The sequence below is a fragment of the Quercus lobata genome, chromosome 5, assembly GCF_001633185.2.
Source record: "Quercus lobata isolate SW786 chromosome 5, ValleyOak3.0 Primary Assembly, whole genome shotgun sequence".
NCBI lineage: Eukaryota > Viridiplantae > Streptophyta > Magnoliopsida > Fagales > Fagaceae > Quercus > Quercus lobata.
The window spans coordinates 31,439,108-31,459,705 of NC_044908.1; the positions used below are offsets into that span (position 1 = coordinate 31,439,108).

General features: G+C 34.7%; 2 protein-coding genes across 5 annotated transcripts; one reads left to right on the plus strand and one right to left on the minus strand.

The window, feature by feature from the left end:
• Positions 1 to 2,702: 2,702 nt before the first annotated feature.
• LOC115991607 (topless-related protein 4-like) lies at positions 2,703 to 19,525 on the plus strand. 4 transcript variants are annotated; one of them, XM_031115427.1, is made up of 14 exons: positions 2,703 to 2,822; positions 2,998 to 3,141; positions 3,346 to 3,525; positions 3,675 to 3,788; positions 8,655 to 8,813; positions 8,923 to 9,058; positions 9,282 to 9,422; positions 14,660 to 14,758; positions 14,848 to 15,027; positions 15,150 to 15,278; positions 15,381 to 15,413; positions 17,678 to 17,869; positions 18,704 to 18,870; positions 18,996 to 19,525. In XM_031115427.1, exons 2-14 carry the CDS (start codon positions 3,062 to 3,064, stop codon positions 19,186 to 19,188), a joined length of 1,803 nt encoding a protein of 600 aa, XP_030971287.1. In that variant the 5' UTR covers positions 2,703 to 2,822; positions 2,998 to 3,061; the 3' UTR covers positions 19,189 to 19,525. The 4 variants fall into 4 exon arrangements, with proteins under 4 accessions (XP_030971287.1, XP_030971283.1, XP_030971284.1 ...); XM_031115423.1 differs by having other exon boundaries at positions 2,704 to 2,822; positions 15,381 to 15,476; XM_031115424.1 differs by having other exon boundaries at positions 2,704 to 2,822; positions 3,037 to 3,141; positions 15,381 to 15,476.
• LOC115991609 lies at positions 11,963 to 13,909 on the minus strand. The gene is made up of 2 exons (XM_031115430.1): positions 13,150 to 13,909; positions 11,963 to 13,059 (listed from the first exon to the last, which is right to left on the minus strand). The coding sequence occupies exon 2, from the start codon at positions 13,031 to 13,033 to the stop codon at positions 12,080 to 12,082; it is 954 nt and encodes a 317-aa protein (XP_030971290.1). The 5' UTR covers positions 13,034 to 13,059; positions 13,150 to 13,909; the 3' UTR covers positions 11,963 to 12,079.
• Positions 19,526 to 20,598: the final 1,073 nt, after the last annotated feature.

Genomic DNA, 20,598 nt, shown 5'->3' on the forward strand with positions numbered 1-20,598 from the left:
TTCACGACCAACCGCAACCACCCATCGAATCCCTTTATGCATGTCTTGTATCACCCACAAATAATTTTACATAATTTATATTTCAAAAATCCATTAGATTTGTTTGTACCGGTGACATAAGCATGACATGCTTTGAGCATCTACCCTGTAAACAAATTGTCTTAATCTTTAGAGCATTCACATTGAGAATGGTATATGCTATATGTTGGTTGAATTTAGCATAAAAGCCCAAAACAACCTCTGCATCCGAACTTGTAAAAAACTACTATCCCAAAAAAATTTGGGATTATGCTACAGTGCGATTCTAAATGTAGAATTGCATTGTAACTCAATTCTAAAACAAAACAATAGTTTTTTTATTCCATCTGCCTTTTTCTCTCTCTTTATTTTCTGTGTTTTTCAGTCCTCTCTCCTCCTTCAGTCCTCTCTCCCTCACTCTCGCTTTGTCTCTTCGTCTCCCACTCCCTATTTCTCTTGGTGTGCAGTGGTGGCCTATTCGTGGTGGATCTCAGCATGGTAAGGTCACGGTGGTGGTGTTTTTTTCTGCAAAGTCACATCGTGGTGAGATTGTACCTTGGGTTCGAGGAGATTGGGTTTGAGTTCGTGGGGTACGAGAAGATCAAGTGTTTGATTTGGGAGTGGGATTAGTGGCTTGTGTTGCCATTTTGGTTTTGCACATTTAAGATTTGAGGTTGAAGAACAGTAATAAGGGAATTTTGATAATTTGAATGTGAAATTGAGAAAAGTAGAGAAATTCTAAATCTTTTGAAGAATGGAGAATTGGTATTTAGGTTCTGGGTTATGTGTTATGCGTTTTTTGGGTTCTAGGTTCTGGTTTTGTGTTTTCTGGGTTCTGGTTCTTCTAGGTTCTGCGTTTTTTTTTTTTATTTTTTTATTTTTTAAATATGGGTTTTTTGTTCCGATGGGATTTTGGTGGGCAGTGGTGGCGTGGTGGGCATGGTGGAGGCACAGTGGTGGTGACTAGGCAGTGGAGGCGCGATGCTGGAGGTTGAGGGAAGGTATATACATGTGTGGAGGAGAAAATTAGGAAAAACCAAAAAAGGAAAAAAAAAAAATTATTGTGTTGATATAATATTTTAATGAGTAGAATAGGAAAATAAAAGTTAGGATGCTCGGTGTATTGTAAAATGGTATTGTATAAATGATAAAGTAGGTTTTGAGATAGTAAAATAGAATAGTTTGAAGATTTAGGATGCAAATGCTCTAACAACGCAATGCCATATGAAGCATTGCAGAACAAATATTGTCATGGCAGAGAAAGGTTGAGACAAACATAAACTTTTTTCATTTTTGAGTTTGGTGAGGGCACTACACAAAGTTAAAAAAGTGGAACAAAATATTGAGATTGATGTGTGAATTTTTTAATATTTTTAATTATATATTTGCTAAAATATTAAAATAGTCACACTAATGTGAATGCTCTAACCACGTTAAAATGGAAAAAAAAAATGCAAAAGAACTATTGAATAAATATCTTATTACCTTTATGTGAGATTATCAACAACAAAAAAATTATTACCTTTATGTGAACGGTGATGCATCAATTTGTAAAATTTATATAATAAAATTTTTATCATATCTACCATCTCTCAGTTAAGATTATGAATACCAACTAGTGAATTAATGATAATAAACATTTTTTTTCTTTTAATAATCGAGAAAGGTAGGATGTGAAAAGTGTCAATTAACATTTGATATCACTTGTGTTCTTAGTACACCCATTAACAAGACATTTTAATCCAACATCTTTTTTTTTTGTTTTTTTTTTAAATTTAATTTAATTTAATTTTTTTATAAAGGCTAAAATCTAAATACTTGCGATAGACAATTGTCATCAATAATCATAGTGTAATTATTTAGTACTTTTGGAGCACAATATATGCATGTTCTACAGTCTCACGTAAATAATGAGTCTCTCCTAATCATTGAATAGTTATTCGGCATCATAATAGGTATCATATGCAGATTTACTTATTTATTTATTTATTTTAGTGTTATGGTAACATATGTTGATCCGACAAAGAAATTATTACTTTTTTGATAATTTAATAGTTATAATGAGGGAGGTGGAATTTAAATCTTGAATGTCATGAATATATCCAAAAATGCTAATCAATTGAATTCCAAAATTCTTAGCATTTAACAAAGATAGCCCATATTGCAACATATATTAGGCTACAAAAAAAATCATAACCAAATTTTGTCCATCTCCTTTAAATGTGAAAAGGGGAAAAAAAAAATCCTTTTAAGAAAAAGAAATGCTATATTTACAATATTTTTATAACAAATATTAAGTAGTAAGTTGTTATTGACTATTACAAGTGTGCAAAAAAGTAATTTAAGTTATAAATTCAAATTAGAACTAACAGTAACTTACAACTTCTACCACTTATAATTTGTTGTGAAAATATTGTGAATGTATCATTTTTTTTTTTTAAATGGAGTAATAATCATACAAACTTATATATGAGACGCATTCTCCTAATAAATCTTAAATAACAAGTAGTTTTTACTGGTGGATGAAAAAATTAATTTTAATAATAAGTTAAAATTAAAACTTATAATAGCTTATCAATTAAGATTCGTTAGAGTGGTGATTTCATTTTCTCATTTTTATGCATAAGCGGGTCCCTCGCTGTGAGAGAATTTAGGAAGAGAGAGAATATAACATAGAAAACAGAGTTCTTATCATTGCTGCTCATTTTCTTTTGGTTTCAGTTTCACTTCTTCGCTCACTCTCTCTTTCTCTCAGTCTTCATTCGCTGCTACTTTCTCTCTCCAACTCAATTCAACCAAACAAGGTGTGTGTTTATATATACTATATATTATGTATGTAGGTCCGTATGTATGTATGTATGAAGGTATATTTTGTATCAATGTGTGCGTATATGATATATGAGTATGAATATGATGATTGTGAGTGGTTTTGGTTTGGAATTGTGGGAATTGGAACCCTAATTTGTGTGATTTTTGCAGTGATATTAGGAATGATCGGCTATTTTACTTAATTTTTAGGTGGGTGTTTGGATAGGAAGAAAATATGTCTTCGCTGAACAGAGAAGCTGTTTTTCTGATACTTCAGTTTCTGGACGAAGAGAAATTTAAGGAGACTGTTCACAAGTATGGATTCTTTTTCTTGTCTCTTCTGTGTTGTTTCCTTTTCTATGCAAGCTTGTGTTTTCTTGGTTTTCAGTTTTCTCTGGTGCCAAATGATGAGTATAGTGAGATTTTCAAGCATTCAGTAATTTTTTTTTTTTAATTTATTGTTGCGTTTGCTTTGCTTTGATGTTGATTGTGTATTTGGGTATGTGTGTGTGAATGAAGGTTAGAGAAAGAGTCGGGGTTTTACTTCAATATGAGGTATTTTGAGGAATGTGTCACCAATGGTGAATGGGACGAGGTGGAGCAGTACATCTCTGGGTTTACTAAGGTCGATGATAATAAATTTTCAATGAAGATTTTCTTCGAGATTCGAAAGCAAAAATACCTTGAAGCACTTGATAGGTAACTTTCTTGATTTTTTTAAGGTAATGTAAAAATTGCTGATACTTTTTTGCACAAAATGAATTGTGTATCGCTAAGTTTTCAGGGAATAATGACTTTGTCTAAGTGGTTATTCTTATCCTTTTTGGGTTTTTGTTTTTGTTTTGCAGGCATGACCATGCTAAAGCGGTGGAGATTCTTATGAAGGACTTGAAAGAGTTCTCTAAATTTAATGAAGGGATTTTCAAGGAAATGACACTGCTTCTAAACTTGGGAAACTTTAGGTATGTTGAATGTTTCTTGATGATAATCAATGAAGAGCACATCTTTAGGTGTGTGTTGATTCTTTTACATTTTTTTTTTTTATTGGAGTTTTTGGATTGTAATGTGCCTTCCTGTACCTTTTATAACAAAGATTAATAAAAATACATAGGGATGCACTTCTTTAGGTAGCATAGATTACTAGTACCAATTATCTAAAGAGTGTATGTATCTATAAATGTTTTCTGTTTTTATTAGTTTCTTCTTGTGGCATAACATTTGAATTTTATCTAAAATATTGGTATGTATAAGAGTATTAGATTCCAACTAGTAAATCCAATGTTTGATCTCGAAGGAAAAAATGTTATTGAAAACGATACTTTGAAACCAAAAAAAGAAGGAGAAAAGAGTGTTAGATTATGTATTTTTGGTTGTTGATTGTTCAGTTTCAGCTTTTTTCTGGTAATAGTTTAAGGGTTGTGTTAACGGCGGTGCCCGTTAACAACAACCTTTTGCAAGTTCTTGTTAACATTTACCATAGTTTAATATGGAAGTTTTATTGAAAGACACATGCATTGAGGTGGTAGGGAGGATGTAATGTCCTTGGATTTAATGGAGTTTATAGCTTACCAAGATTAAGGTCTTTTTGAGTTACAAATCAAGACCAAGAAGTTAAAAGTAGATGATGTTGGTATTTTCATGAATTTTCTACTATGTGAAGGTCAAATATAGAAGGGAAAGACAACAATGTGTTAAAACACAAGTGAGGATGCTAAAGACAGTATGGATATTTTTGAGATGTGAAATTTGATTTAGTGTTATGCTTTGTCCCTGTTAAAGAAATAGGAATATATATTATGGTTTTACCTTGTATTGTATAGGTGGTGAGCAGTCTCTGCCAGCTGTCCCTTTCAAGGGTATTCTTGTCCTATTCTATTCACCTTTTCTATATATGGAATGAATAGTATGAAGACTGTGGCAGAATTCCTGCACATCCTTTCTATGCTTATATGAAACATTTATACATACGTCATTCATTAACATGGTATTAGAGCCCTAAGTCTTGTGCCTTTGATTCATTTGGGGATTCCTTTTTTTTTCCCTTTTTTCTTTTCATTATCTATCTATGTTTGGGGCCCTTTCCATGTTGCCACCAATCGGTTTCAGTATTTTGTTACTTTTGTATATGACTACTCTTGAATGACTTGGTTGTTCTTAATGAAAAACTCTTATGAGTTGCTCTTATAAAAAAAAAAAAAAATCGTTCTATTTTAATGTCTATCTTTCAATTTTTTTCAAAGAAATAAAAATTAATTTGGTCACAAAATCTGTATCTTGCGATTCGACAGTGCCAACGAATATGACTTGAAGACATCCTTTACCTTGTATCTTTTTACAAAGGCATTGTCAACCTAACTACTTGTCATCACATGCCACAATGAAATGGTGTTTCTTAGTGAAAGAATCGCCATTTATACATGTCACAAAATCTGTTCCTCCTCTTGGCAAACATATTTGTCAATTGTAAATGGGTCTATACCATTAAGTTTCACCTTAATGGCTTTGTTGATCACCTTAAAGCTTTTTTAGTTGCCTAAAGGCTATACATAGCCACATGGTATTGATTATGATGAGACATTTTCTCCCGTGGCCAAGATCTCTTCCATCTCTGTTCTGATATCCCTTGTTGCCAACCATGATTGATTGCTGTATTAGATAGATATCAAGAATGCTTTTCTTCTCGGCGTTCTTCTTGAGGAAGTCCATATGGAGCAACCACTGGGGTTTATTTCTTAGGGGGAGTATTATAGCAGTGTTTGTTAATTAAAAAAAGGCATTATGTGGTTTCAAGCAGTCACTAAGATCTTGGTTTGGAAAGTTCTTTGAGGGAGTCTCAAGCTTCGGCCTCCATCGCTGTCAAATGGGTCATTAAGTTTTCTACTTACATATTGATGTCAGTTACATGTTGCATATTGTCTATGTGAATACTATAGTAATTACGGGAAATGATTCTGATGGTGTTACTTGATTGAAACAATTCCTGGAGCGACATTTTCACGCTAAAGACCTTGGTGAGCTCCTCTACTTATTAGGTATTGAGGGGTAAAATCCAAGCATGGCACCAGTAAATCTTGAAGGATATATGTGCTTGATATCATTGAGGAGACTAGATTGTTGGGTTCAGGCCCTGTGGATACTCCTATGGACCCAAATCAGAAAATCTTAATGTGATAGGGAAATGTTTTCGATCCTAGCTGACACTGTTGCTGGTTGGGGAACTACCTCACCATCACAAGGCCAGATATTTTATTTGCTGTTACCGTGATAACTGATAAGTTAGTTCTTAGAAGCCTTGTGGGGGATCCTGTATTAGGATGCTACTATTCAGATATTCTGTAACTGAAGAAAGCCTTAGGTCAGGGCATATTATTTATGAATAATACTCATCTTAAGGTAGAACGTTACGCCAATACAAATTAGGCAGGATTACCTTCAGACAGAAAATCTACCATGGGATATCCCACCTTGAGAGGGAATCTTTTGACATGGAAAACTAAGAAACAAAATGTATTTGCTCGATCGAGTGCATAAGCATAATATAGAACAATGGCACATGCTACTAGTGAACTAACATGGCTAAAACCCTTCTTTTAGGATTTAGGCTTCACAGTACCCACCTAGTCCAGTATCCTGTGATAACCTAGCTGCTATGCACATTGCTTTCAATTGTGTATTCCATAAGAGGACCAAGCACATCAAAGTAGATGTCACTTTGTTGGAGATAAGATTTTAGTGGAGACATAACTACACCATTCTTGCCCTATTTTATTCACCCTTTCTATACAAGGAATGAATAGTGTGAGGCCTGTGGCAGAATGCCAGCACCTCCTTTCTGTGCTTATATGAATCATTTATACATCATCAGTCCTTAAATACAACTTTGCCTAGCGTCCATTGGGGATTCTACCAAGCTTAGACACATTTGGTGGGGTGGGATAAGGTGTGTGCGCCTATGGCGAATGGTGGTTTGGGAGTAAGGAAATTAATTACTTTTAATAAAGCCTTACTAGGAAAATGGTGATGGCGGTTTGGGGTTGAGGAGACACGGCTTTGGAGAGGGGTTGTAGCTTTGAAGTTTGGGGAAGAGTGGGGGAGATGGTCTTCCAAGCTGGGTAGGGGTGTACATGGGTGTGGTTTGTGGAGAAGTATCCTGAAAGGTTGGGAGGTTTTTAGCAAAAATATTCGGTTTAAGGTAAGGGTGGGGGATAAAGTGAAGTTTTGGACAGATCGGTGGTATGGGGGTTTATAACTCCAACTGACCTTTTCGGTTGTGTATGGGATTGCTACTAATAGAGAGGCATCTATGTCCTCGTCTCTCGAACAGTTGGGGCTAGAGGAATGGAGAAGTTGGAATGTTCATTTAATTCAAGAACCAAATGATTGGATGATGGGTGTTGTGGATGAATTCCTTCGTACTTGGGGATTTAATTTACCTCCAACTGAGAATGGAGACCATATGAGATGGAAGTTGACAAAGAATGGGGATTTTGACATTCACTCATTTTATAATAAGCTATGAGGTCCCTTGCCCATTATCTTTTCTTGAAAGGTATTTGAAAGGTTAAGCCTCCTTGGTGTGTTTCTTTCTTTATTTGGACCGCAACTTGGGATAAGATTCTTACAGGCGACAATTTGTAGGGCATAGGCCTTCATATTGTTGACTGGTGCATTATTTGTCGTTGTAATGGGAAGACGGTAGATCATTTGCTACTCTATTGTGAAGAAGCTTATCGGTTGTGGAGCTTGGTTTTTAGATCTTTTGGGATTTCATGGGTCTTGCCAAGATCAATTGCAGATACTCTTTTCAGTTGGTGGAATTGGTTTGGAAAGCACTCTTTTGGTATTTGGAATTTAGTTCCATTATGCCTAATGTGTTGAGGGAGCGAAATTGACGGACTTTTGAGGACATGGAAAAATCCGATGACCAGTTGCTTGTTTCTTTTAGTGGTTCTCTTTTTGAAAGATCTAGGGCTTGGGGACTCACCTCTAGTGATTCTCTCCCTTTGTTCCTTAGTTCTCTCCTTTGTAATTAACTTTTCTTGTCTGTTTGTTTCTTTTTCTGTAATCTTTGGTTTGCCTTATGCTTTTTTTGCATGAGGTAGCTTTTTGAATACACATCTTTCTTACTTATATTAATAAAAAAATAAAAATAAATAAAAAAAAAGATTGTGCAAAATGAATGTTTACAGGATGTTGAGTCCTTTCTGGACTCCAAAACAAAATGGATTGTTCTAGGCTTGTTACTGTAGCCTTTGAGCAAATTGTACATGGGGAAAGTTAGATGAGGGTACCAAATGTTGACCTGCTTGGAAGCAGGTTACCAACAGGGAGATAGGAAAAATGAGTCACGTTTGTGAATTGTGATTTGAAATTAATTTGTCAAAGTGTGCGACAAGGAAAGGACAGTATATGATACTGTTACATCTTTATCTATCTATTTAACTTATCTATCTATCAAGCTTGATGAATTTCATTAAAAAACAGAGAATCTAATTTTAGACGTATACTTCTTGTTCCTCCATTCATGTACAAATCTATATTATCTCCCTACCCCTTTTTGTTATCCTATCATCATTATTTCAATTTTTTCCAAAGAGAGCATTCAATAATTTAGTATTCAAATAAAAAGCTATTACTTTCCAAAATTACACCCAGCACCTTTTAAAAGATGTTATTCAATACTTTTCTGCTTAAAATAAGGCTTTGTTTGTTTCAGCGTAAATATTTTCCAAATATTTTTTTTTTTGTATATGCTGGATTCAAAGAAAGTGGGACTTTTAGCTTAATTCTGACGTATGAAGCTTCATGCAAACATATGTCTTCTTCAGGGAGAAGGAGCAGCTATCCAAGTATGGGGATACTAAGTCAGCAAGAGCTATAGTGCTTGCTGTGCTAAAAAAGTTGATTGAGGCAAATCCACTTTTCCGTGATAAGCTTCAATTTCCCACCTTAAAAAACTTGAGGCTGAGGACATTAATCAATCAGAGGTAATTAAAAGAGTCTCCTAAATAACTATTTATGCTTTCCTTCAATAGGAATGTCAAGTTGTCGTTGCCTTCTCTGATTGTTTCTATTGTTATTCTTGTTATATTGCAGCTTAAATTGGCAGCACCATCTCTGCAAGCGCCCAAGGCTCAACCCTGACATCAGAACTCTTTTCGCGGACCACACTTGCTTAGAATCACCTTGTGCTTATCTTCCCGTAGCAATTCTAGCAGATTCCATTCCAAAAGTTAGTGCCTTACTGCCTTTCCTCCACTAGGTGTTAATGGTGTAAGTCAAATATAATAAGTTTTCTATTTTGGGGATAAAGGTGTTCTATATTTATCAAAAATATTACCTGGCTGTCCATTTGTTTTAGCCATTTCAGCCAGCACAATCACGTGTTAAATCTTTCATTGGGACCTCAATGTGTTTTTCTCTTGTCCATTTTTTTAATTCTTTATATTCATTAGAATGGAGATAGCCGAAGCCTGCCAGATGCAAGATTAAAATATTCTGATGAAGAGATATCTAAGGCTTGGAAGCTGACTGAACTCAACAAACCATCTCAGCTTCGTTCCTTGCGGCTTCCTGACTGCCACTTGCCTGTAAGGGTAAGTATATTTTTCCTAACCCCCATTGAGGTTAATATGATGTAATTTCTCTCTTTTTCTACCATCATTCTGCATAAATTGAACTTTAGTTTTCTAGGTAGTTGGGCGACTTAATAAAAAAAAAAAAACCTTTTTCTTCCAAGGCAGGGGTGTGCCAAAATATTTCCATATTTACTTCTATATTTCGTTGAAAATATTGATCAGATTAAGTTTTTACTATGATCATTGATGACTATGTACTAAGAGTGTGAGGGATCTTGATCCATTTATTTGGGGGGTGGGGGGAATCAATGCTTACATGATTGCATATTGCAGCAACTTCAAGTCCATTTTGTTAGGATCATTTTGGATTGTTTGTGAATGGTTTTTCTTTTGTATTATTAATTGATGACATATCTTCTTGTCTGGATTGGTATAGTACTGTTAGTGCCACGGTGGATCATATGCAAGCAACTTTAGTGGAGGGTGTATTAATCTATTGCCAGATAATGTCATACAGAGTGTGGATGCCCTCAAACTCATGTTTTGCTAGTCAAGTCATGGACTAAGTTATTTAATACATCCATGATCCATGCTTTGATGAAAATTCCATGGAGATTCTGTGGTTCCAGGGCACTAGTACCATCCATTTTAACCAATTCTATTTTTGTTGCACCTTGTTTGTTGACTGCTACATAAATGCGCACTTCAAGAAATTAATTGTTTCTGACCTCATTCTTATCAAAAAAGTTGTTTCTGACCACATGGTTCACTGACACTGTATATTGTGCCTCAAAGGCCCTCAAAGCCTTGTTAGTGTTCTCATCATCCTACCATTACTCTACAAAGCTTAATATGTTGTTTTGCTTGTTTTTATTTTTTGAAACACTATGCTACTTGGCTAATTTGTCTTAAGTCTTGGCTAATTTGTCTTAAGTCTCTGCTTTAAATCTTGAATGCACCCACAATAGCTTTTTATTATAAGCTTTTCCACTGTTATGCAGATTATAAAAAACAAGATAGATGGGAAGTGTTGGATTAATGGAAGATGTTATGTTTTAAATTGTCATACTTTTGATGTAAGATCAGTGATAGAGATGCTAATATAATTACCTTACCTGTCTTCCTAGAGCAGGTCTTATGACAAATTTGTTTTGTACAAGTGTTGCCCATTTCTCCCTATCGATGATCTTAGCACTCTAGGATCAAGTGTTGTCCATTTGACAGTAGGTCATACACATGGTTATTATATATGTTGGTTATCTTGGCCTTTGGTTTTATAGACACAAAGTTTCTACTTTATTTTCTCTAACAAAAAATTTGGAACAATTTATGTTTTAAACCTTGTACTTTAGGGATGACTTCAAATTAAATCCAATAGTTTCGAAGTATTAAATAATTCTACAAATTAAACACTATAGTTTTGTTATTCTTAAATTGAACCCTATACTTTAGGGTATGATATTTAAACTTTAGGGTTTGATTTGAAATTAGCAAAACTATAAGGTTTATTTTGTAACAAACTTATACTTTAGGGTTTAATTTGAAACCTTGAAACTATTCGATTTAATTTGAAACTATGCTTAACATATATGATTAAAAATTTAATTGGCCCAACAATTTTTTCAGCTCTGGTATCATTTTATATTTCCGGTATGTGTTTTATTTAGGCTCATGGACCTATCATATTCTGAAATTAATTTCCAAAAAATTAAGTCTCTGACATGGTAACCCATCCTGTTCTTATTATTCATATTTTATTTTAAATATAGATAATCACTTATTGATTGTGTACTTTGAATATAAGTCTATATGACGCAGGACAACCAGAACAAAATTAAAACAACGATAAAATAAATGGATATGACCTAGGAGTCAGCACCTAGGCCTTGCTTGGAGTCAGCACAAAGCGGGAAAACCACTAGGAGTCAGCACCTAGGGTAGACCTGGAGTCAGCACCAGACTAAAGAAAGACCAAACGGCCATTGTTTTCATTCATCAAAATATCAACTGTCTCCTCAAGGAGTACAATAGGTTGTTTATAAAGGATTACTAAACCCTAGTTCTAATTGGCTAGGAAACCCTAATTGCCTTATTACAAAAATAACCTTACTTCTAAATTAAAATACTAAAAGCCCAATAAACTACTAGGACTTAAAACATAAAAATACAATTGACTTGCAAACATAAATAATATTAAATAATAATTCTCTTTCATCTCCCGCATCATTCTCCTCTGGTTGGAGAAAACTCGACCTCGAGTTTTAAAGCATTGAAGGATTAGGATGCTGACAAAAAACACTTGCTTCAAGTCAGCACCTAGGGTAGACTTGGAGTCAACACCAGACCAAAGAAAGACCAAACGGCCATTGTTTTCATTCATCAAAATATCAACTATCTCCTCAAGGAGTACAATAGGTTGCTTATAAAGGATTACTAAACCCTAGTTCTAATTGGCTAGGAAACCCTAATTGCCTTATTACAAAAATACCCTTGCTGGCTAGGAAACCCTAACTGCTTTATTACAAAAATAACCTTACTTCTAAATTAAAATACTAAAAGCCCAATAAACTACTAGGACCTAAAACATAAAAATACAATTGACTTGCAAACATAAATAATATTAAATAATAATTCTCTTTCATCTCCCGCATCATTCTCCTCTGGTTGGAGAAAACTCAACCTCGAGTTTTAAAGCATTGAAGGATTAGGATGCTGACAAACAACACTTGCTTCAAGTTTGAAATCACCTTAGGGAGCATAGGGAAAAGAAAAACCTTGAATTCCACCACGTCAAACTCATTTGGAATAACAAAATCAATGTGTGGAATCAGTATAATCTCTTCGTGAACCTTATGAACCATAGGAAGTTCTGTGGTTTTAACCTCTTCGACTTCACCAGGATGTAGATCTTCAAGGACTGTGAAGGGTTGATTAGAAGCACATTCAACAACTTCAACTTTCACATCATGTGCACCCTCTAACATAATACTCTCTTTAGGCGCCATCTTTTCACCTTGCTGTTCTTCAATAGATTCATTTCCTTGCATGCTTGTTAAAGCAACACTTGTCGAGGTATGTACGTCTATGTCAACATTAGGCTTTGGTGTTGCGGGAGGATTCTCCACGACCAAGATATCACCATCAATGTTATCTTTTATGGGGGCATCAATAAGTTCATTGTGATCAATTATCCTTGGTTTCCCAATTGAATCAGGTTGAGTCTTCATTTGCTTCATCTGAGCAATCCTGTCTTGAATCTCTTTCATGGGCTTTACAGTTAATTCCGTTACTTTCCTGGTAGATAATTCCTTGGTAGATTGTTCAAAAGTGCACTGAGGACATGATATGGGATGAGGATGAGGATTCATCGCATTTGCTTCAACTTGAAAAGTACCACACTGAGATTGGGGTAGATACTTAGCTCGATAGTATGGTGACAAATACTCATCACAAAGCTTTTCTTTCATATCTTCCCACACAGTAATGGCAGGTTCATAATCCATATAGCGGAAACGTTCAAGATTCTCCCAAAACCTCTGTGCTTTACCTATTAACTTCGACTTGGCATACCTAACCTTTATGTTATCTGCAAAATTTGCTTGCTCAAAGAATCGCTCCATCCCATTCATCCAGTTGACAAAATCTCGTGGATAAGCTTCATAACCATCAAAATAAGGTGCTTCTAATATTTCCATGATTCTCTAGAATAGTGCGTCAAAAAATAGTTTGGAGTTGGAACAAGAACCTGGGCTGCTGTGATGTTCTCTGGACAGGTAGTGCTGGAACTGGGCTTGGACTGGTCTGTCACGGGCCTGGACTCTGCTTGGCCCTCTTTTCTTTTTTTTTTTTTTTTTTTTTTTTTTTTTGCAAAATAATAAAATACACTGCTGGACTTAAGGAACTACAGACTTAAAGAAAGCAAGCAATAGACTTAAAAAGAACGCAAACTACAGGACAGACTTTTTAAAAAAAAAAAGGAAACCATAGAAACTAAAAGAGACAACATTCTCTAAATTGAAAAGAGGCTTGGTGATGGACGCAGTGCTAGGGATCGACGGCTGTAGCGGCGCGAAGACAGGGAAGACAGCAGCGGCTTGAATTGTAGAGGAGTGGCTGCGCGATGTCTTGGGTCTTGGCATCGGTGGTGGTCGACGTCCTCAGCGGCGGTAGTTGAAGGTGAAGATGGTGTCGGCAGCGGTGGCTAATGGGTCGGCGGCGGCTAAGTGCTGGTCTGTGGGTTTCAGCGGCTGGTGGGTCAATCTCAACAGTGGTGAGTTGAGGTTGCCGATGGGTCTTGACGTGGTTTTTTTTCTCTCTCTGTGGTTGCAAGGGATTTGGAAACTTGATTGTGGGTTCTGGACTAGAGGTTTCTGGTTGGCTTCAAAATCTGGTTTTTTTTTTTTTTTTGGGTGATATTTTCTGGCTCTTTCTTGCGATGATGCTTCAACAGATCGGTGTTTGCTCTGATACCAAAACTGACGCAGGACAACCAGAACAAAATTAAAACAACGATAAAATAAATGGATATGACCTAGGAGTCAGCACCTAGGCCTTGCTTGGAGTCAGCACCAAGCGGGAAAACCACTAGGAGTCAGCACCTAGGGTAGACCTGGAGTCAGTACCAGACCAAAAAAAGACCAAACGGCCATTGTTTTCATTCATCAAAATATCAACTGTCTCCTCAAGGAGTACAATAGGTTGTTTATAAAGGATTACTAAACCCTAGTTCTAATTGGCTAGGAAACCCTAATTGCCTTATTACAAAAATAACCTTACTTCTAAATTAAAATACTAAAAGCCCAATAAACTACTAGGACCTAAAACATAAAAATACAATTGACTTGCAAACATAAATAATATTAAATAATAATTCTCTTTCATCTCCCGCATCACTATAGCTTTTGAATTATAAGCCTGTTGGATCATTTTCAGGCTTAAATTGGCCAAACTGATGTTTAAGTGTACCTAGCAGTTATTAAATCATAAACTTTTAATCTCCTTTTTCAATATTATAGAAATTTTGTTTGTTTGTATTGTTTCAAAATAGGAACTTATTTCAAGTCCAAGGGTCTGTATTTGTCTACTGTCAATCATGTCCTGGTTTAAGTTTACCATCCACTTCCCAGAACTCTTAAGTAATGTTTTTGAGAATATGTTCTAAAATGGAGAGAAAGGAGGTCAAAGAAAGAATCCCTCAAGTTAATTCTATAATGTTTTTTTTATCCTCAATTGTAACAGTTCCTTTTCCATTTCAGATTATTGGATTGACATATACACACATGGGAGGTGCCATTTTGGCATTAGCATTTAATGCTGTACACAAACTTTGGAAATGGCAGACAAGTGATGGGAAGGTATGGATGCCTTTGTTATTAAGGGCAGCATGCCCAACTATATTGTTATTGTTACACTTAGCACTTTACTAATGCTTCGCTTATTGTAGGCAACTTCTAGTGTGCCACCACAATTGTGGCAACCGCCCAATGGAATATTAATGACCAATGATATAAGTGACACACGTCTTGAATGTGCTGTTCCATGTTTTGCTCTTTCGAAGAATGATTCTTATCTTTTGTCAACGTCTGGCGGAAAATTTTCCCTTTTTAATATAACTACATTCAAGGTAATGTCATTTAATATATCTAGTACCTTTCTAGGGGTCCAATTTCCTGGAAGGTTTATAATGGGAACACATTCTGACTTTTTTACTCCACCTTTAAATGAACCCAAGCATTTGTTGTGCAGACAATGACAACATTCATGTCCCCACCACCAGCGGCAACATCTGTTGCTTTCCACCCAAATGACAACAACATTGTTGCCATAGGCTTTGATGATTATTCGATTCATATCTACAATATCAGAATTGATGAGGTAGTAGCTTGAACAAAGACCCATATGATTCAACCAACATGAAATGTGTTTATGAAATTCAAAATAGTGCCACTTAAAATTTTTTATGTGATATTTGGACAGGTCAAAAGCAAGCTCAAAGGTCATCAGAACAGAGTAACTGGCCTAACCTTTTCTAATGTTTTAAATGTTCTTGTATCATCAGGAGCTGATGTTCAGGTATATTCTTTAAAAATTATGAAATGAATAGAATCTCTCTCTCTCTCTATGAGCTTGTGTGCGCATGCTTGTGGGGTGTACTTGCATGAGTATATACCTGTGAGCTTCTATGGTGAACACAAGAGGCTTAATTAATGGAAAATAACATTTAAAGCTGTCATTTTATGATTCATAATTGTGTAAACTGCCTGAGGGCCTAAGAGGCTATGGCCCTGTACCTTTTTTATTTTTGAGTTTTTCATATTTTAGTACAATGTCACCTTCTAATATATTACTATTAATATGTACTGGGCTGATTTTTCAACTCTATGTCTAATTTGACATGACATATTTGCATATAATATTTTATCAAATTTTCCCTTCTTTTTTTTTTCCTACTATGAGTTTGTTCCTTTACTTGTTTTTGTCTACTGTCTCCTTTATTGTACTTGATTTCCAATCTCATCTTCTTATGCGGCTCCCTATGCGTTTTTACAATAAGAAGTTAATTTTATTTTGGTGCTTCATTTATGGTGATCATTCAAAGTTGAATGCATTATTTGTGTTTACAAATTGCACTGAAGTGAATCAACCAAAAGAAATTTTATGTGCACAATAATAAAGATTGGGTATTTTGCAAATATTTTCCCAAGTAATACAACTGACTTTTCCTGTATTATATATTTGGATACTCATAAATTTTAGTCTGGTCATTGTCCATGGATTTATATTAGAAGAAAGAAGCCAAAGGTGAGTCAAGCGCGAAAATTTTTTGGGATGTTGGTGTCAGAACTCTAGTCTGGAATTTTTGTTTAATGGAAGAGGTCAATTGTAGAATAATGTTAATAATTGTAATAATTTAAGCTGAATTTATAATGTGATAATTAAAGCTGAGGTTTCCTGAAACTAAGAACAACTAGTCAAAGTCTACAGAAACATTGAAGCTTTTAATTTTCTGAAGAATATTTCAGGAGCAGGAGCTTTAAATATTATCGATATCTATGCTTATGTTCAGTCTACATGTCTGAATATATAGGAAAAAATTCCTGATTCTGTGAAAGTTCTATCATAGAAAAAAAGCATGTCTGTTTGGAATAACATTTTTTTTTTTTCATGTGCTTTATATTGTGCTTTTTGTTTTTTGGTAGTATGAGATAATGCAAACACTGGCATCTACTGTACAGTTTTCTCAATTATTTTTGAATCTCTTTTATAAATCATTGCAACCAGAGTATATGCTTCATCAAACTGTAGGTTTATAAGATGAGTATGTAGCTTGACGCTTATTAAGATGCATCATGCAATTTTCCTGTACTCAATTTGCCATTAAGGTGTAGTTTGATGCAGTTCATTTGATGCCCTTAATCCCTTATTCATATGAAGCAAGCATAATGATGTGGCTGAGTGTGCCTGGATGATGTGGCCATAAGGTGGCAGAATCAAGACACTCCAATAGGACTAACTGTGTGGCCAAGTTTACTTTTCAAGCAAGGCTATCTTTTAGAACATGTGATCAAATATTTTAACTGTGTGCACAATTGATTAGGATTAGACATGTGCTTAATTGATTTAGACATGTGGGATAAATGTTGTGTTATGTATAGCTTGTAATTATTTTAGCATGTGACTAATTCATCTACATATGCTTATGAGTTAGATAGTTTTGATTATGTTGTCCTAACTAATTCGTTGGTGTATAAATAGCAATGTTTAGCCATTTTAAAGGAAGCTTTTTGGCATTGAATGAAAGATTACGTCTTTGAGTCTCATGTTTGAGGCTAAGAAATTTTCTCCCTCCTGAGCTTGAGATGCTTCTTCCTCAATAGCCACCCAATCAATGAATCAAAGAGTTTCTCACTTTTAATATGAAGCATTCTATTTTCCACTGCATCATAGTTGCAGATGCAAGAAATCAGAAATATTTTTGTGTTGTATGTCTTGATTTTACTTGGATGGGTGACTGACTTGAAGAAGTATGCCATATTAATACATTTTAATTATTTGTTTTTGTGTACTGATTCCAGCTGTGTGTTGATGCTTGTTAAGAAGCATCATGAAATTACAGTGTACTTAATTTTCCATTAAGGTGTGGTTGCAAATGCTAGAAATGAGAAATATTATTGTATCATGTCTTGATTTTTTGTGCATGGGTGACTGAATTGAAAAAATTTGCAATATTAATTATTATTATTTTTTTTTGGTTTTTGGGTACTGATTTCCAGTTGTGTGTGTGGAGCATGGATGGATGGGAGATGCATACTAGAAAATTCTTGTATATTCCCCATGGACGTGAATCATCATCTCCTCTTGCACCAACCGGTGTTCAATTTCACCAAGATCAGATACATGTACTGGCTGTCCATGAAACTCAAATAGCCATATATGAGGCACCAAGGTTGGATTGCCTTATGCAGGTCTGTGAGGCATAATTTTCTTTTTACAAAAAGTTATAATTATTAAGCATTAATGTGTTTTTTATGTCATATTTTTTATGCTTTTATGATAGAATTGTTTGATTGTTAAATGTTAAGTCATGATATATATGAATCAGGGTTCTTTCAATGTAATACATTTTCATTGGGTAAATATTTTCAGTATGAATAATTTTCAAGAAAAACAATTATTTTAGTTGTTTGGTTCAAACCTTGAAAATAATTTTCTAGTATTTGGTTGCTTTGAAAAGCTTTATATTAATACCAACAAAATCACAAAAAATAGTAAGCAATGATAATTTTGGTAATAGAGGTAGAGGGGGAGGGAGGTGATTGGTGGTGATGGCAGTGTGGGAGAGGAGGGGGGAGGTAGTGGTTGAAAAATGGAGGTGAGGAAGGTGACATGGGGGATTGGGGGAGGGAGGTAATGGTGGTAGCACAAAGGAGCTTTTTGGGGGAGGGGGATAAGGTAGCATGCTTTGTCACGAGTTTGTATACATTTTTTGAAAGTATAAACTATTTTCTAATATTCTAATGTAATTGTTTGTTAACCATGAAAACGTTTGCTATTGACTAGCAATTTCGATTGCGACACACTGAACATTGGAAAACACAACGTTTTTTTCTGAAAATATTTTATGCTGAAAAAGAATGGAGCCAATATCTCCTGTGTTGAAAATAGCTCTGTAAATGCTCAAATCTGCATGCTTTTTATGGAGGAAAAACCAGTTATTTTTTTGCATCACCGGTAGTTAGTTATGTTGAAAATACCTTGGTATTAATTTTTTTTTTGTTAATAAATTTTATTGGTGACAGTGGTTTCCTCCAGAATCAAGTGGTTTAGTCACAGATGCTACATATTCATGTGATGGCCAGTTAATCTACGCAAGCATTAAAGATGGTAGTGTGTGTGTCCTTACTGCCACAACCCTCCAACTGAGGTCTAGGATTACTCCTGCTGCATATATACCTCTTAATCCCAGGTGCGCCTTGATGTTGTTCATAACTCTTAAGAACTATATGGTTTATGGGTGCTTGTAATCAAAGTAAATTTATATACTCCACGGTTTGCTTTCTTCTAACTGATGCTATTGTTGGACATGACTAGGGTTTATCCAGTTGTTATTGCGGCTCATCCGTCTGAACCTAATCAATTTGCAATTGGACTCACTGATGGTGGAGTACATGTTATTGAGCCCCCAGAATCAGGGGGAAGCTGGTGTGTCGCACCTCCACTCGAAAGTGGTGTTGGTCCTAGTGTCAACTCTGCGCAGCTGGTTCAGGATGATTCAGGGCTTTAACTAATGAGCATGCCCACATCAATTTTATAGACCCTTTTTTATTCCAAAAGGGAACTGCAAATATTTAGGTTTTTTAGGTGCTCAGATGATAAAGCTTTCATCAACCAGTGGTTTAAGACTAGAAATTCTTCCATAGTTCAATACATACAAAAGAAAATGTACAGTAGTGTTGATATTACGATAGAAGAGGCATAGAGGAGAGCAGTTATTAGGGCAGAGGGAGACATATTTACCTCTTAAAATAATACTGAATAATAATCTTGAATGTTTAGGAACTCAGCAAAAAATTTTCATGATAGTGGAAGGTATTGATTGAACTTATTAACTTATTTAGTTATTCCTTTTTATCAGCTTTAATTGGTCAAGCACCCTCTATACCTATTTGCTTTATATTTGTGCAACCAGCATGTTTTGTACATTTGGAGCTGCAGTGCTTCACTCTTCGAATTGATGAATCAATCATCAATGTCCAATGTCACGAATGTGTAAAATGATCCTAGGCATGACTGGTTCAAACAAATCTTAGTTTAAGAACGAGGGTCATTTTGTGTGGAGATGTCTCTCTGGTCATTTTGGCGAGGGAAAAGGAAAAGAAAATTGATTTCATGCGAAAGGAATACGACTTTTCTTTGGAGTTATAAAAAAAAAAAAAAATGAGAAGCACCAATTATATTCGCCATTTTTCTTCATCGTTCTCTTGGGGAAAAAAAGAAAAAGAAAAACACAAATACGTGTCACAAAATGCAATTAAAATTCTTAATTTGCATTTACAGTACAAAATGCAATTAAAGTCAAATATTTGAGACTTAACATTAATGCAATTAAAGTCAAATATTCAATTTCTCCTTTGAGACTTAACATTATATAATTTTATTTCATATAAATAACTTCTTACATTATGACTTTTAATCATATCAATAGGCAACTAAAAATTCAATTTGCATTTTTCTAAATCATTCTTTAAAATTCTTGATTTTGTATTTAATTGCATTAATGTTAAGTCTCAAATATTTGACTTTAATTGCATTTTGCACTGTAAATGCAAATTAAGAATTTTAACTGCATTTTGTGACATGTATTTGTGTTTTTCTTTTTTTTCCCCAAGAGAATGATGAAGAAAAATGGTGAATATAATTGGAGCTTCTCATTTTTTTTTTTTTAAACTCCAAGGAAAAGTCGTATTCCTTTCGCATGAAATCAATTTTCTTTTCCTTTTCCCTCGCCCAAATGACCAGAGAGACATAAGTATGGAGGATGTGACTGAATTTAAATATTGAATAAAATAATATAAGAAGAAAAAAGAGTAAAAATAAAATATATAACAATAAACATCAAATTATCCAAATCATTCTATATAATATAATAACATTATATTATTATATACTATGTGTATAATGCAGTAGGATAATA

Coding starts and splice junctions, on each gene's coding strand:
- LOC115991607 (XM_031115423.1), top strand. CDS start 3,062: ATGTCTTCGCTGAACAGAGAAGCTGTTTTTCTGATACTTCAGTTTCTG. Junction 15,279..15,380: donor ACAATATCAGAATTGATGAG/GTAGTAGCTTGA, acceptor ATATTTGGACAG/GTCAAAAGCAAGCTCAAAGG. Junction 15,477..17,677: donor CATCAGGAGCTGATGTTCAG/GTATATTCTTTA, acceptor ACTGATTTCCAG/TTGTGTGTGTGGAGCATGGA.
- LOC115991609 (XM_031115430.1), bottom strand. CDS start 13,033: ATGAATGGGATGGAGCGATTCTTTGAGCAAGCAAATTTTGCAGATAAC.